An 18333-nucleotide genomic window follows, 5' to 3' on the forward strand; every position below is an offset into this window, starting at 1 on the left:
AATTTTCAGTATACGATGCTAATGCCTTACTTCGTCACAAATGAGGTGAAGATTTTGTTGTTCTGTTTTCTCTCTGTTTTTGAGAGTATTATGAACTTGTTATAGATAATCATTTCTCTAATGTGAATTAGCTCATTTACAAGATTCATGAATAAGGGGGTGATGTCGGGGTAGCAAAGAAGTCACCTTGAGTCTTGGTTGATTTTTCGTGGAGGTCACGAAAATTTCAATGTTTTGTAACCAAAATGGTTACTGTTTCTCGACAAGTAACACCAGCAGAATGCAAAATGATACTAACACAGGCAAATTCTGCAAAGCCACCAGTAGATGGCATTCTCTCACTGTCCTTAAAATTCTCACCAGCTGTTTCCGGTTCTGCTTGGAGGTGCTTGTTTTGTACTTACCCCAGCTTTGTGCATTTTGTCCTTGCCTTCGTCACAAGCCCAACCTCAGTAATCTCAGCCCTTCCTTACACCCTCTTTCTCCAAATGACTTACTTTGTTGTTGTAAAGTTACTGTAATATTTCTTTACTTTAGTAGGAATGTAACATTTTAAATAGGATTTTATTAAGAAAGTTTTATTAAGGTTTTATTAAAGTTTTATTAAGGTTTTATTAAGAAAGTTACTATTTTTCTTAGTGTTTTAGTTAGAATGTTGAACAGGTTTTGAGTTGTCAGCTCCTAACCGTATTCTCATAAAGCCAGTTATTTTCAGTGTGATATTACAGAATATTTTATTTTGTTTCTGCATTGTAACAGAATTGCATATAGTCAGTATGCAATCACATTCATTTTTCTTTCTTATGCTTAAAATTGTGCCATCTTTGTTTAATGGAAGCCTTTTTATCATAATTCCTGTATCCTTTTGACATGACCCATTTGTCTTTGATAACTTTCTTGCTTTCTGTACAAGATAGCCCAACCTCATCTTGTATATTCTCTGCCTCAGACCTATGATCAGCCATCCTCTAAGGATCCAGGGTTTACCTTATATTTTATAATGGGGGAGAAAATGAGGTATTTGATTTTTTTTTTAAGTTCTAAATTACTCAATGTTTCTCTCTTTTTCAAAGGATACCATCAAGTTCTAAAGTGCAACCAAGGCTGAAAACCACTGCTTTTCTAAGAAACTTGGGTTGATTTGGGTTTAATTTTTTGGGCAAAAACACTTCATAGGTAAATAATTTATAGTTTTTAGATACTTGGTTCTCTTTTAGGCTTCTTCTTTCAAAATGTTTTATTTGAAGAGCTATATCCGTAAAGTAACACAAACTGAATCTTTATCCCATGACTATGTCTAAAATTAACAAAGAAACAAAAATGCACAAAGAACATTTTTATATTAAGATTATGCAGAAGTTGGTGTATTCACAAAACATATAACCGTTTTTGAATTCTGGAAAACTTTAAATGAATAAAGAATAAATTCTTATTATTCCTCTTGGTACCAAACTGCTTTTGTAACTTCTCTCACACTTATTCTTGACAAATATTTATTGTAAATATATGAAGAGCCAGGCCCTGTTCTGGGTGCTGGTGACTCAGGAATAAATAAAACCAGCCCTGACAGAGTTTACTTGGGTGGAGATCAGAGACCAACAGTAAACAAGTACCTTCTGAATGATGGTCCTGTTGTTCTTCTGAACTAGTCAAGAGAAGCTGTTGTCCAGAGTTCTAAGAGAGTTTGAAGGTGGAATGTAACACCTCGCATTCCACGGCTTTCCCTTTCTTTGACTTTCAGTGCTCTCTACCTAGCCATTCTGCCCATCACCATAAAATTCAGCATGACTATAGTAATGATATATTAAAACTTTTGTTTTCATGAAGATTATAGCCCAAGATTTTCTCAGTGTGCTATGTCGCAAACAGCACTGGAATGTATCCTAAGAACTATAGCATATAAGTCAGTAAGTGACAAGAAGAAAATAACAAAAGTTTGTTGCAGTGGTGTTAAGGCATTTTGCCAGTCTCAGTCTCAGAACTTACCTTACCTTATAGCCCTGGGCTTTAAATGTATGGCCTTATCAAAACTGAGTATCATTTCATATCACGAACTTTTGGGGTTACTTAAGAATATTTGGAATCAAAGGTATTAAATCATAAGTACCATGGGTTATAATGCCTTATATATATATATATCAGCCGCTGAAGGTATAACTTCATCATGAGCTTCAGCACAGCCTCTGAGGTAAGTGAGAAAGAAGCAAAAGGAGAGAGGATGGATAAACCGTCAAGTTTGGAGACACAAGATAAAGAATCAAACAAATGAACAAAATAGTACCTTTAAATTGGCTAAGCACTGCTATCTAAATACAGAGTTTGAGATCCTAGATCTTTTAAATACTTGTAACAGTAGACTTGAGCCTAATCTCTGAAAGGAAGGAAAGATACCAAACTGGAAATCTTATCTTTTTTGTTTAGAATAAATTAGAACATAATATTCAGAGCTCAAAAGAATATAGGATTTCATTTTTGAATACAGGGTAATCTGTATCTACAGAGAATCTGTTTGAGCAAGTTGAGAATAGAAGTGGAGGGAATCGTTGGGAACACCAGCATTTAAGGAACCAGTGGAAGACAAGACCTCCACTGAGAAAGACCAAGAAGGAAGAGCCAGAGAGATAACTGTTATTATTTTACAAGAGGATGAAAAAAAAGCAAAACCTTTATATTAGATTCACCTAGGGAGCATTAAAAAAAAAATACCGCTGCCTATGCCCCACCATCACAGAATCTCATTTCATTGACCCTAAATGAGACTTTGGGTACCATCATTTTTTAAATGCTTCCCCAGTTCAAATATATAGTCAGGGTAGAGAACCACTAGACTAGAAATGTGTTTCTTGTGATGTTTAGCAAAGCTAAGTGATACTAACAGCAATTTAATTGCTTCCCTAAATATTAAAGCTATCTAGATGTTTTGTTATTTTAAGCAAGAAAGATGTATTAGACTGCAATTTCCAGTAAATTGAAATTTTCTATATTTGTTATTTTCCCTTGCAGATTAAATTATTTTTCAAGGTGCTTTTTCCTTAAGATTCTGAATTGTTCTTTAGATTTAGAAAAGTCCATAGCTTATCTTGATAATGATAAAATTTGCTGTTTTATAATTGTAAGTCCGGGGAAAGGAAATCCCGGGGCAAAATACCTCTAAAAACCAAAGTCAGTCAAAGGGAGAAATAGTTTAAAACCCGTTTATTGCTTACAAAACTGCAGTCTAGCCCATATCTCTCTCCTGCTCAAGCAGCCACACCACCAGCCCTCGCCCTCACCTCTCAGGTACAGATAAGCCCTCTGTTGCCCAGCTAATCACCCATTGATATGGAGATGACTTCCCCACCCCTGAGGAATGATGCAAATGAACTAAAGCCATACTTCTTTCCACCTCTGAACGCCTATTGATATGCAGATACACTAAAGCCAGGTGAGATATTCTGGAAATGTTTCAATTTTACCCACAATAGTTGAGCATTTCTTCATTCTACTTATGTTGATTGAGCATCTCTTCTGTCCTAGATGCTGGGTTTAGTACTAAGACTGAAGATGGTTTTGTTCTAGTTCTTGCCCTTGAAGCACTTACAGAGGACACAGACATAAACACTAAAAGCAACAAATTGTCACAAGTTGCTATGATAGAGGCATGTGTGGGATACAGTGGGAAACAGGGTTTCATTAAAGGAGCATAAACTAGGGAAGATTTGGGAGGTGGTGATGCTGATACTAAATTTAATTGTGTTAGACTTTTGATAGATAAATATGGGAAGAGAGGCCCTTCAGGCAAAGAAAACAAAAGCAAAAACACAGAGATTAAATAAAGAGTCCAGCAAATACAGGAAACTGCATGGTGGCTCCTTGTTATGCAAACATTCAGGGAAATGTGTGTGTGTGTGTGTAGGGTGGGACAGGTAGGTGAGAAAGGGGTTTGTATGTTATGCTAAAGAGCACTGTGTAGTTACAAATATCAAATCAGATTTCTATTTTAGAAAGATAAGACTTTAAAATAATATATGTAAACAAACACTTATTGAGTACCTACTTTATCCCAGGAACTATGCTAGATCTGTGAATTTAAACATGAATAAGATAACCTTGAGGGTATTTAAGTTGACTAAATGCCTAACATCTAAATGATGTGATGAGCATATAGGAATGTGTATATATATGCACAGTAATAAAAGTATATCCACTTTACAAAAGTAGCACAGTAACTGGTCCAGAGAAAGCATCACTCAGAAGTTTGTATTTGAATAGGGCTTTTCGGAGTTCTCTAGGTAACCAAGCAGAAGAAGAGAAAAAGGTTAGTCTAGGTAAAGGGAAAAGCACATATGGAAACATGGGTACAAAACATCGTATGAGGAGGATCAGTGTAACAAAATGTTAAAGTATTATTAAGAACAAATCGGTTTTCTGGGAGCATTGAAAAATCTTTTATTGGAACTGTATATTTTTACCTGAGATGAGACTCTATTAAAAATTTAAATTCATGTAAAATACTTCACATTATTAGGGGGAGTGGTAAACATAGCCTTCTTGATGGCTTATATTCATGTGACAAATTCTCAGAAGCTGCTGAATCTTAGCAGATTCCTTAATGGACAACCTGGATGTGAATGCTCTTTTAAAAAGAGACAATAAATAACAGTGCATTTTTACTAAATTTGTTTTTCTTTAAAAACAATGAAAAACAAATTTCCCTCCTGAGAAGGTATAAAGGATTCACAATGAAGTATCTTTGATGTTTACAGTCAATCTAGAGTCTTAGTGTGCTGTATTGTTCTGTACTTAGTTAAGATAAGCTAACAATAATCATGTGAAGAATAATTATAAACCTAGTAAAACTAAATTGTTGGTGACAAATTATATACTTTGTATGTATCGCAAATTATATATTGAAAAGGTAAAAGAATTTCAGGCTTTAGCTAAGTTACATAGAACAAGTTGTATTCATTTAATGTTTCTTTCAAGTCAAGGAGGAATTAATACTGAGTTATTTTTCCTTTGAAAAATAAAATAGCTCTTTGAACCTTAACTGAAAGCTGTCCTGTTTTGTGTCAGGCTGTTTCACAGGAGAGCTGGCCTCCACATTTCATAGAGAAGTCTTGTGTTTATAAATCCAGTTATTTTGAACTTACACATATTCAGCAAAGATATGCTCAGATCAGACAATTTAGTGTATATTCAAATAACTCATGGAATAATTGATAATATTGGCACATATTTCAATATAGTTACTTATAAAAAAAATCAAACTCTACCTTCAAATTATATATTTTCATTTGCCAAGTAAAAGAACTTCATACAAACAGCAAGACAAAGATTCTTCAAGGATATAAAAGCCAATTGTTGGGAGTGGTGAAATATAATGAGAGGGGAATTTAAGTTGTACTTTCTGAACTCCCTCTTTTGAGTATGTTTATTATGAAAAAATATAATCACAGATGTTTTTCAGTTGTTTCTTCACATATTTTAAATGTATCTTCCATTGCCCACCAAAATATTTACTTGATATTAGTTGTATATATATTTTCAATTTTCATGAAGACGGTGTCTGCAAAATACTAACTTAAGTTGGGCCTAAGTAGTGAAAAAATACTAAAGAACTTTAAAAGTGCATTACAGGAAGTGTTTTTGTATGCAATGAGTTGTAGCAACTTAAAATAGGAAGTCTTAACTACAAGATATTCTATTCAAGATGCAAGCTAACCACAAAGAACAAACCTGTAATAGAAGCAGAAAAAGATAAAAAGAAAGCAAATCACTACAAAAAATAATTAAATAATGAAGGCAACAAGAAAGGAAGAGAGGGACGAAACAACTGCAAAACAGACAAAAAATTAACAGAATGGCAAGAGTAAATCCTCACTCATCAGCAATTACTGCAAATGGACTCAACTCAGCAATCAAAAGGCATAGAATGACTGAATGGATTAAAAAACAAGATCCAGGGATATGCTGTCAACAAGAGATTCACACATAGGCTGAAAATTTAAAAACACATGTAGGCTGAAAGTGAAGAGATTGAAAAAGATATTTCATGCAAATGGAAAATAGAAGACAGCATGTATCTATATTTACATCAGACAAAATAGACTTTAAAATTGTATCTAGAGACAAAGTTATTCTATAGTAATATGTGGGTCAGTTCAAAAGAAAGATGCAACAATTTTAAGTATATATACACCCAAAATCAGAGTACCTAAATATATAAAGTAAATAAAGACAATAAAAAAACCTGTTAGGATGAATAAACAAGTTCAGTAAAGTTGTAGGATACCAACCAAATCAGCATACAAAAAACAATTATGTTTCTATATATAAAGAACAAAATATCTAAAATGTAGATTTAAAAAACAATCCTACTTACAATAGCAGCAAGAATAAATACTTAGGAATAGACTTAACTAAAGAAGTTAAACATATGTACACTGAACATTTTAAACCATTGATGTTCGAAATTAAAGAAGACACAGGTAAATAGACATCCTTTGTTCATGGATTGGAAGAATTAATATTGTTAAAATATCCATAATACCCAAAGCGATATACATATTCAGTGGAATCTCTATCACAATCCTATGGCATGTTTTGCAGAAATAGAAAATCCTAAAATTCATATGGAACCACAAAAGACTCCAAGTAACCAAAGCAATTTTGAGAAAGAAGAAAAGAGCTGGAGGCATCACATTTCCTGATCTCAAAATATATTAAAGATTTACAGTAATCAAAACAGTTATGGTACTGGCATTAAATTAGACATATAGATAATTGAAACAGAATAGAGAGCCCAGTAATAAATCCACACTTCTACAGTCAATTGATCATTGATAAGGGAAATAAACACACTAGAGACAGGATAGTCTCTCCAATAAATTGTGCTGGTAAAACTGGACATCCACAGACAGAGGAATGAAACTGGACTTCTCATACCATTAACAAAAAATCAACTCAAAATAGATTAAAGACCTGAAACTACAAAGCTACTAGAAGGAAACAAGGGGAAGTAGCTTCTTGACATTGTTCTGGGTAATGATTTTTTGGATAATGACACCAACAGCACAGACAGCAAAAACAAAAATAGAAAAATGGGATTGCATCAAACAAAAGGTTCTGCATAGTAAAAGAAACAGACAACAGAGTGAAAAGGCAGCCAACCCACAAAATGGGAGAAAATTCTTGCAAATCTATCTGATACGAAGTTAATATAGAAAACATACAAAAGGGATTCAAACAATAGCAAAAAAATGACCCAATTGAAAATGGGCAAAGGATTTAAGTAGACATTTCTCCAGTGAAGACATAGAAATGGTCAACAGGTAAATGAAAAGATGCTCAATTTCAGTAATCATCTGAGAAATGCAAATCACAATCACAATGAGATACCACCTCACACCTGTTAGAATGTCTCTTACCAGAAATGCATTAGATGACAAGTGTTGGCAAGGATGTGGGAAAAAGGAAACCCTTGTTCCTGTTGATGGGAATGTAAATTGGTGCAACCACTATGAAAAACAGTATGGAGGTTCCTCAAAAAGTTAAAAATAGAACTATCTTATGATCCAGCAATCCCACTTCTTGGTATGTATCCAAAGGATGTGAAATCAGGAACTCATCAAAGAGATACCTGCACGTTCATGTTAATTTTAGTATTACAATAGTCAAGATGTGGAAGTAACACCAGTGACCAACGATGGATGATGGATGAATAGAAGGCAATATATATAAAGACCCTGTGTATGTACACACATACACACACAACAGACTATTATTCAGCCTTAAAACAGAAGGAAATCCTGCCATATGTAACAAAATGGATGAATGTGGAGGACATTATGCTAAGTGAGATAAACCAGATGCAGAAACACAAGCACTGCATGACCTCACTTAATACGTGAAATCGAATATAGTCCAAGCATAGAACAAGAGGGTAAAATGTTTGGTACCAGGGCCTAGGGAGATGTTGGTAAAGGGCCATACAGTTTCAGTTATGGAAGATGAGTAAGTTTTAGAGATTTAGTGTACAACAGTATGACTAATAGTTAACAATATTGTATATATTTGAAATTTTCTAAGAGGAGAGATCTTAAATGTTCTCATATGCAGAAAATGTCAATTTTACCTCATTAAAGCTGGGGGGATTGAATTATGTTTTTTGTGACCAAATTCTTGAATAATTCCTATTGAGAATCTGAAGAAAAAGTATTTGTCTAGCAGTTTAGAGATAGATATCACTGGAAAATTCTAAAAATCATGTAAATATACTATTAAAGTGTGATAGATATATAAATATGCTATTAAAGTGTGATAGATTATTGCTATTATTGCTATGATTTTCTGTTAGTGTAGCTTTAAAATTATTACCTTAATGAGAGAATGTTAAATTGTTAATGAGAGGCTTGTAGATGCAAGTGAGCAGTAGAATCCATCTCATGTAGAATTTTTTAGATTAGTTCCATAACAATAGCATTGGCTAGAGTTTTAATTAAAGTTGAATGCTGAATTTCACATATTTTTACCTTTAATTGCTCCTCACTTTTTGTTAAGGAAAAACAGTAATTGATGAGTAATTTAACATTAATCTATTTTTTTAAGCTCAGCCTAATGAGAAAAATAGCTTCATTGTTCATATTAACATCAGTTAGATTACCTTTGAGTAGGCCTACATGTTAACTAGGTGTATTGTGCTTGTTATATGGTAAGTAACACGATTCTTTGATCATAAATAGTCACAACCAATTCTTAAGCACAAATGGAACTCATTAACTGACGTCAGCAACTCATGGAGTGGGTAGGAAAACCAGAAAAGCAGGCCTGAAAAGAGGTAGTCTGAGCTACTTCAGAGGGTTGGGAAGTAGGAACTTAAGGAATTTCTCTGCTGGTACATTTTGGTCAGGACTCCACTACTAGAATGAATACACTGCTTTGTCTGTTTATTATTCTAAATAGACTAGTCAAGATTCAAATTCAGGGTTGGAATTTTCAACCTCTCTTAATTTACTTACCTTTCCCCTAGTACTGGAGTGGTGACAGAAAGGGCTTACACAAGGATCCTCCAGGAACCTTTCCTTTTCATAGTGGCAATGACAATATCATTTCCTCACAGATGCACATTTGCTTTTCTTGCATTCTTCTCTGAGTATCTCATGCAAGCCAATTATGACATTGGAGTTGTTTTCTAGTGACCCCAGAAAGAGGGAATATGTGTAAGAAAAAAATCTGGTAAGAGAACCCAAAATAGTGGTGTTTACTGTTGTAATAGATTCTCTGGACAAAAGATGCTGCTTTACACGATTTTTCTGTCAATCTTAATTTAATACTTTTTAAACACTGTTTTTGTAAAAACCAGTGTTAAAGTACCTTCAAAGTCCTTTTGAAAATTTTCATTCCTTTCCACTGAAATAAATTATTGCAACTAGCCTAAAAGAATATCTTAATGTGATACATTCTCATAGTCTTCTGCTTGTTTCACTTCTGGTATTCCATTCTGAGACAGAATCTAGTCTTGTGGACATAGTAGAGTAAATATTTTTAAATGCATACAGATATCCTGTGAAATCAGAAATATTTAGAGGAAGCCTGTTGGAGGCATATTAATGGGATTATTCCATTAGAATCATGGTAACAGCTAGAGGTGGTGTGCAGGTTGATTTTCTCTAGGGCAGGATTGTCTTGCCAGCATACTGCTGACTATCTGACAGCTGCAATAGGACTGTTGCTTCTAAAAATTAGTGGCTGGCACATATTGCTTTCCTGCTTCTGCACTGATGACTCAGAACCTTGGTACCCTAAAGTCATGGACTTCTGCTTGAGGATGCAGGTTGGCTAGGTGATATATTCTTTTTTTATTTTGGTATCATTACTCTACAATTACATGAGGAACATAATGTTTACTAGACTCCCCCCATCACCAAGTTCCCCCCACATTCCCCATTGCAGTCACTGTCCATCAACGTAGCAAGATGTTGTAGAATCACTACTTGTCTTCTCTGTGCCACACAGTCCTCCCTTTGCCTCCCCCAACATTATACATGCTAATCATAATGCCCCCTTTCTTCCCCCCCCTTATCGCTCCCTTCCCACCCATCCTCCCCAGTCCTTTTCCCTTTGGTAACTGTTAGTCCATTCTTGGGTTCTGTGAGTCTTCTGGTGTTTTTCTCCTTCACTTTTTCCTTTGTTCTTATACTCCACAGATGAGTGAAATCATTTGATACTTGTCTTTCTCCGCCTGGCTTATTTCACTGAGGATAATATCCTCTAGCTCCATCCATGTTGTTGCAAATGGTAGGATTTGTTTTCTTCTTATGGCTGAATAATATTCCATTGTGTATATGGACCACATCTTCTTTATCCATTCATCTACTGATGGACACTTAGGTTGCTTCCATTTATTGACTATTGTGAATAGTGCTGCAAAAAACATAGGGGTGCATTTGTCTTTTTCAAACTGGGCTGCTGTGTTCTTAGGGTAAATTCCTAGGAGTGGAATTCCTGGGTCAAATGGTATCTCTATTTTGAGCTTTTTGAGGAACCTCCATACTGCTTTCCACAATGGTTGAACTAGTTTACATTCCCACCAGCAGTGTAGGAGGGTTCCCCTTTCACCACATCCTCGCCAACATTTGTTGTTTGTCTTTTGGATGGTGGCGATCCTTACTGGTGTGAGGTGATGTATCATTGTGGTTTTAATTTGCATTTCTCTGATGACTAGAGATGTGGAGCATCTTTTCATGTGTCTGTTGGCCATCTAAATTTCTTCTTTGGAGAACTGTCTGTTCAGCTCCTCTGCCCATTTTTTAATTGGATTATTTGCTTTTTGTTGAGGTGCGTGAGCTCTTTATATATTTTGAATGTCAACCCTTTATCAGATCTGTCATTTATGAATAAATTCTCCAATACTGTAGGATGCCTTTTTGTTCTATTGATTGTATCCTTTGCTGTACAGAAGCTTTTCAGTTTGATGTAGTCCCACTTGTTCATTTTTGCTTTTGTTTCCCTTGCCCAGAGAGATATGTTCATGAAGAGGTCGCTCATGTTTATGTCCAAGAGATTTTTGCCTATGTTTTTTTCTAAGAGTTTTATGGTTTCATGGCTTACATTCAGGTCTTTGATCCATTTCAAATTTACTTTTGTATATGGGGTTAGACAGTGATCCAGTTTATTCTCTCACATGTAGCTGTCTAGTTTTGCCAACAGCAGTTGTTGAAGAGGCTGTCATTTCCCCATTGTATGTCCATGGCTCCTTTATTGTATATTAATTGACCATATATGTTTGGGTTAATATCTGGAGTCTCTATTCTGTTCCACTGGTCTGTGGCTCTGTTCTTGTGCCAGTACCAAATTGTCTTGATTGCTGTGGCTTTGTAGTAGAGCTTAAAGTTGGGAAGCGAGATCCCCCCTGCTTTATTCTTCCTTCTCAGGATTGCTTTGGCTATTTGGGGTCTTTTTTGGTTCCATATGAATTTTAAAATGTGGTTCCATATGAATTTTAAAATGCCAAAGATTTAAAAAGATTTGAAATCTTTTTTAAGAGGTGCCTAAGGCCTTTGCAAACAGAATTCTGCTTTTAAATTACCTTTAACCACCAGTTCAAATGTTGAGGTAGTCATGTGACAATGATCAGTTTGTGAAGCTGAAATTTCAGGAAAAAAAAACAAAAAAACACATTTATTTGTAAATTGTTATTAATGAGTAACAGGTCTACAGAAATGAAAGTAAACCATGAGTTTTTATAAAAGCTTCATAATTGAAATATTTCCAATGAATTATATTGTTCAGTGTAAATTGTCATTTATTTAATTATATTCATCAAGATTTATAGCAATCGCTTCTACCAAAAATAATTACAGGACCCTTGTGAATTTTTCATTTTTTAATTTTCTGCATTTAATTTGATTCCTGTTTTGTTATTTTTTTTAGCTTAATTACTTTATTAATAGATGGAATTTAGAAGATGGAAAATCATACACATGGAATCTTTATTTCCTTTCACATTTTAACTGACATCTAATAACCTGTAACTTAAGATATCATTGTCTTTTTCATTAAGATATAAAGTGCAGCTTGAGTTCTTTAATCCTTTAGTAATATCTTTATGGAAAAGATAGGAAGTCTGAATTTCACAAGCAGTGATTTGTTGTAGCCTGCTGAGAAAGAATGAAGAACACATATTGTAGGAAACAAAACATCATAGCCCCAACTAGCTTTCTGTAGTTCTGTTCACAATCTGCTAAAAAGACAAAGCTCTTAAAAAGATGAATTTTGGGGGCCTAAATTGATACCATTAGGTTCCTCTGCCATTGCAGAACAATGAAGACAAAAGCACTCACCATCTTAATATTCACAGGACTGTGCTAAAGAATAATGATTTAAGATCAAGACAAGAGTTAACTGCCCACCTCACCAACCAGTGGCCTTCCCCAGGAGCTCTGGATGTCAATGCTGTTGCCTTGGATACGTTGCTTTACCGAAAACACAATAAACAGTGGTATGAGTAAGTGTAATACTTTTTTTTCCAACTAATTGCAAATTTAGTTGTACCAAAACATTTGGCTGTCCACTTGGTTTCTTAGCTATTCTGAATTCGTTATTAGATTAAGTCAAGAATAGGATTTAAGACTACTTTGGGTTGGTAAAGTTAGATTAAGGTGGTTAATATGGAATGTTTTGAAGCCAAGGCACCCTGGGGAAGTAAAATACCTAAGAAATTCTTTCACAGTATTGTACCAGCCGTCTACTTCTTCTTCAGGTCACCTTCAGCCAGTCCTTCACTTAAGTCTGTAAATTCGTATTTAATGAGCCATCTGCTTTTGAATTCTAGTTTTATATTTGCCTTTGGATAATTTTCCTTATAATTACGAAACACAAAATCCCATCTCATGAAAGGATAGAAAGATATTTACTTGTTCTTGGTGGATCTGAAAGAGTTTTGTTCATTTCAATAAATACAATTTTTGGAGACTATTAAACATGTCATCAGTCCACCTATGGGCCCCAAGATCCTCTTCCTATTTCTTTGTCATGTTCAAGACTATTTTATTTAGTCTTAGTGTCGCAGTTTTGGAAGAGCTGCAAAATCTTAGGCTGTCTTCCTTTAGGAAGTCTTCATTTCAGAATTTGTAAATTGTATTACCTTCTTGGTTTTTAACCACTTTCCCTTCTTGATGTATTTTTCATTATCTTTATCTTCCTATCTTCAGTTAGTTTTCTGATTATTTTCCCCGTCCCTCTCTATTCCCGTCTATTCTCTCTCTCCCTTTCCTCACTTTTCCCTCCTTTCTGTTCTCTCTCTCCCCTTTCTTTCCTCTCTTTTCTCTTCCCTCCTTCCCTCCTCCTCTCTTTTTGCTTCTCTCTGCTCTTTTTAGAGCCCTTGCTTTTAAATCTCACTGGTAGAGCAGTAACCCTCTATCTGTGCTGCTTAGAGTGCCTTTCACTAGGTAATTAGTCAACATTTCTATAAGGAATGTTTCAGCACAGACATAATTTCCACCTGCTTTACTCTATAGTTCTACCTATTTATCAAAAGTAGAACTCAAAATAAATTTGTCTTTTTGTTACTAAAAAGTTGCTAGGGGCTTTAATGTCTTTTTTGTTTGTTCTGATCGATTGTTAGAGATAAGCAGGGAAAAGTGAGCAGACTGTTTACAGAATAAATCAGTAGAACTCTCTTCAACAGCTGCTAAACCATGCTGCTTAGTATGATTCTAGATGACTGTTTCATGGATTAGGATTTAGTTTCCTTATATACTCTTATGAAAGTTACAAAAAACTAAAATAACCTTATGCTGGTATATAGTTTTACCTTTCTATGGCATATTTAATTAATAGAAGAATGTTAGTTGATTTGTATTTCTAATTCATGGTTGAAAAACTAAATCTGTAGCAGTACTTGGTACATTTGCCTATATAGAACATATGACACACACTTGCTTTGTTAACTTCAAAAATACTATAACATTAAATCTGACAAGTTAAAAGACTAATAATCATGCCTTTTTATTGAAACATCCATCTTGTCACTTTAGATAGTGGGAGGTAAATATTCTAGCTAAAAAACACATATGTACCCCTGCCTGCCCGTGCAGCTACCTATTGAGGAAGCAGGAGTCTACGTGGAAGGTCTATTTCTAGTTTACCTTTGCATGCAATAATAGTGACTGGTTTTTACAAGGTACTGTAGCTACAGCGAAAGTAATTGAAGTCACAGAAAAGAAAGCAGTGAAGCTGTCTCTTTAGCATAGATCCAGACTGTTACTCCATTAGCTTAAGAAGGGACACTTTTCCTTTCCAGCATCATCCTTTAATCTAGCCTGACCAAATGTTGGTATTGCTTTTACGTGGCGCTGTTGCTGATATCCCTGTACAGAGAGTGTGCACTTAGGGTGTAGGATGGAGATTGCGAGACCTAGAGTTGAAAGTCAAGACTTAAAAGTAGCCCCTGCTGCTTACTTGCTGGGTAACTCTAAGCAATACTCCCTCTTCTTACTTTTTGTTTCTGCACATGTAATACTGGGGATATGCCTGTTTAAACAGAATTACAAAGGTTAAGTGAGGTAATAAATTGGCATTTAAAAAGCTTCTCAGTGAAACTTTATACATATAATCATTATCTATATTCTCATAAATCTTGTATTGTCCTTGTTTAGAGAATATACTCATCAAACATCCCAAGCTCTGCTTTCTTAACTTGTAAAACCTTATGTAAAATCAAAATGACCAGGAAATCCCCAGTTGTTCTCAATAATCTCAATAAATCTTATAGTATGATGTTAATGAGTGTACAATTCTAAGGTAGGACTTAGTGATGACCTTTTAAAGACAGAATTCCTATAGACAGTTTACTCCATGACAGCAACGTGTTTGTTAGATGGAGCTGCCAGTTACAGGAAATCCCCAGTTGTTCTCAATAATCTCAACTTTTTCATATAGAAATGGAGACTTTGGATTTTCAGAACAAAGTAGTGCTCTATAAATCATGTTTGAAACAAACTATAGTTTTTTTATCAGGATCAAATTTTTCACTCTTTTAAATTTATAATATAAGCCAAAGGTCTTTAACCTGATCAGTCGCTGATTCCTCTTAATTTGACCAGTGTCTTTAAAAAGTTCAACAAATGTTTATTGAAAACCTACAAATTATGGAAGAGGTGTCACAATCTCTTAATAAGGAACATTAGCTCTTTTGATAATTGGAGAAAGAAAATGACACTATAAATTAGTCATTTTAATTCTAATTGCCTGCTAAGAATATAGGCTGTCTATACCTAGTTCTCTAGATGCTCTATAACTTCATTCACCCAGTTGGCTTTGAGAAGAGAGTGTGCTATTTGTTTTAATGAATTTCTTGGTCTTACTGGTATTTCTTAAAATGAGCCATTGGATAACTTGGCTGTTTTCACTTACTCATAGAAAGATCCTTTTCACAAAAGATCTTAAATTTATTTCCATTTACTATAATATTTGTAAAACTTAAGCAATATCACTTCTAGCATATTTCTTATTTATTTAGACCTGGTAAAATGAGATTTTCTTGATTTTTTATCTTTTCCTTTATTTCAAACTTGGGAATATCATATTAAAACATTTTTTAAACATTACAGGCTTTCTGTAAAAACTCAGCAATAAGTAAGTATATAAAGCACATTTCCTAAATACATATACAGAGCATACTTCTTTGTTTCCTGTAAATTCTGTTTTAATATGTCACTTTATATGTAAAGCCTGGGTCACATGAACTTGTTAGATACTGATTATATAATCTTGTTAGAATATTGTCTAATCCATTTATCCCCATCCTCAAAGATCAGATTCATTGTCATGATATTTATATTTTCTGCTTATACTTTTTTAGTCTTCTAAATTTACCATTGTCTCTCAATTTGACTATCATTCACAGGATTATTGAGAATTATGCACTTTTATATGCCTTCGTGATCTACTTCAGGCTAGTTTTTCTTAAGGACATCTGATAAGTATACATAATCACTTCAGATTTATTAGAGGTTCTCCTTCCCATGTGTGTCTTCCTAATGTTTTTGGAGTAGGGCTCCCTAAAACACTGAAGCTGCAAAAATCTTTCACAGCTTGAAAGTTTCACTTGCATATATAAGGAACATTAGCTCTTTTGATAACTGGAGAAAAATCTTCCTTTTCCTGGATCATTTATATTGGGAAATTATAATGAATTCTGATCCATATATAAATATAAAGATATTTTGCTATACCAAATGCTTATTTTGTTACTTCAACATTTTCTGTGAAAATAAAGCCAAGAATAAAAACAATAGTATATCTCTGTTTCCATACACATTCATGTGCCTTGGTATGTACAGTGTGTATATCTTTGTTTTTATTTTCTAGATGTAGATAATGTCTCTGTGTATCATACTCTCTGTTGCCCAATGACTACAAGCAACATAAATTGTTATCATCTTAATAACATCTATTGGGCAAATGAGTAATCTATGTCATTACTTCTTTTTGTTGATGTGTAAAGTGTAAGATTGTATAATATTTACTGATAAGTGAATCCAGGCTACTTATAATGCTCAGTTTCCTTTTAATTTGCCTTTATTTGGTATCCAATTATGTGTATAGAAGTATGTTTTTGAGTAATTTAAAAGGTCTAAATAGTTAGATATTGAATGTTATAAATTTTAATTCTGTCCCAAATGCTCATGACATGACATAATTCCTACAAGATTAATGTAAATTATATCCAACAATGTAATGGCATAGAATAATAATCATAATGCATGGCTCAACTGTCAAGCTTTTAATTAAGTTAGCTATTGCTATTCTTAAGATTCTATTCTGAGAAATAGCAATAGACTATTTATTGGTTTGCTATGTCTGGTGAATTACATTTAAATCTTATAGTATGATGTTAATGAGTGTAAAATTCTAAGGTAGGACTTAGTGATGACCTTTTAAAGACAGAATTCCTATAGACAGTTTACTCCATGACAGCAACGTGTTTGTCAGATGGAACTGCCAGTTACATTGGAATCAGGTAGGAATGTGGAAACCCGACCCATTCTTTGTCATTTCTGAAAGCAGCTGTATTAGATTCCTCCCAGATGGTCTGTAATCCCTTCACGCAAGGAAAATACTGTGTGGTGCTGTTCTTAATATCTTATGAATAAGGTGCTTAATTCTGGCTTGGAATTTTCATTACTGCTTCAGGACATCGTTGTCTACCAGATTCTACTTCTACAGTCAAATTGTTGGTTAAGTAAAGCCTATAAACTCATGGGTTGTTCACTAATTGTGACAAATTAAAGGGTAGAAAGATTCCAAATCATTTTGGATTTGGAAGTGTAATACCTAAGTGGAAATTCAATAGGTCATGCAAAGAGTTCATTCTGTGTTGCTGTTATCAGAGACTGATTTTACAAGCTTTCCTCTGTCAAGTGGGTAACAGTCCTTGAGATTACTGTGAATGTGAGCTGTCAAGCTCTCAGTGCTTACTTATAATATTTAAATGAATTTGTTGTCTTTTTTGCTTCTGGGTATTTTGGTTGTAAATATTTCCATATATAATTTTTTAATTTTATAATACTAATTTAACAAGTTTTCTTTGATGAAACATCAGTGTCAGAAACTCATTTTAAGCCATTCAGTTTGAAAACAAGTCTACCTGTTAGGCACAGGAAAAAAATTTGGGTAAGAAACTTGTTTATAACTTGTTTTCTTAAATTCCTGTGTTCCTGTTTTCTCTATAGCCAAGGAAATAAGATTTCAATGGAAATCAAATTTTTCAGTGATATGATTAAATACAGTATAGTTTACATAGTCTGTCTCAGCAAATAAGGCTGTACTTAGGAAGGGTTTCTAATAAACCAGGAAACCAAATCTTTTCTCCATATTCTTGAGAGGAGATAACATAGTAGTTTAGGGGACAGAATTAGAGCTACCAGGTTCAAATCTAATCTCTTTGTGCCCCTGTTTCCTCTACTATAAAGTGGGGATAGTAATAATTCAACATCTTAGGATAGTTGAGGATTAAATAAGTTAATATATATATAATACATGGAACAGTGTCCAACCTTTGCAAGTGCCATATGAATATTAGGTGTCTTTTTTTGTTATTACATGTTGTATAGCTCATATACATTTTATCTACTATAATTATCATGTTTCCTACAATAGTAGAATTTCCCGCTACTTAAAAATATAATTTAAGAACTTCTATACTCTCAACATTTGAAAAGTGACCACGTTATAAAGTTGAGACCACTGCGAGCCTTGTAAGCTAGCAAACTTATTTCATACCCTCATTCTTCATTTCTTAGAGGAAAAAACCAGATACCTGTTTCATATCTTCCCTCCTTGTGTGTG

At 34.1% G+C, this 18333-nt stretch overlaps 1 protein-coding gene across 5 annotated transcripts in view; it reads left to right on the forward strand.

Moving 5' to 3' along the window:
- RUNDC3B (RUN domain containing 3B) overlaps window positions 1-18333 on the forward strand; it is a 158341-nt gene that overhangs the window by 113345 nt on the left and 26663 nt on the right. For 3 of the 5 annotated variants that reach the window (XM_036911846.2, XM_036911847.2, XM_057504471.1), the window contains one exon: window positions 12341-12487. The exons of the other annotated variants lie outside the window; for them this stretch is intronic. In XM_036911846.2, coding sequence (XP_036767741.2) covers window positions 12341-12487 — 147 coding nt within the window. The remainder of the gene's footprint in view (window positions 1-12340; window positions 12488-18333) is intronic. 5 annotated transcript variants of the gene reach the window in all.

Source organism: Manis pentadactyla, chromosome 7 (genome assembly GCF_030020395.1).
Source record: "Manis pentadactyla isolate mManPen7 chromosome 7, mManPen7.hap1, whole genome shotgun sequence".
NCBI lineage: Eukaryota > Metazoa > Chordata > Mammalia > Pholidota > Manidae > Manis > Manis pentadactyla.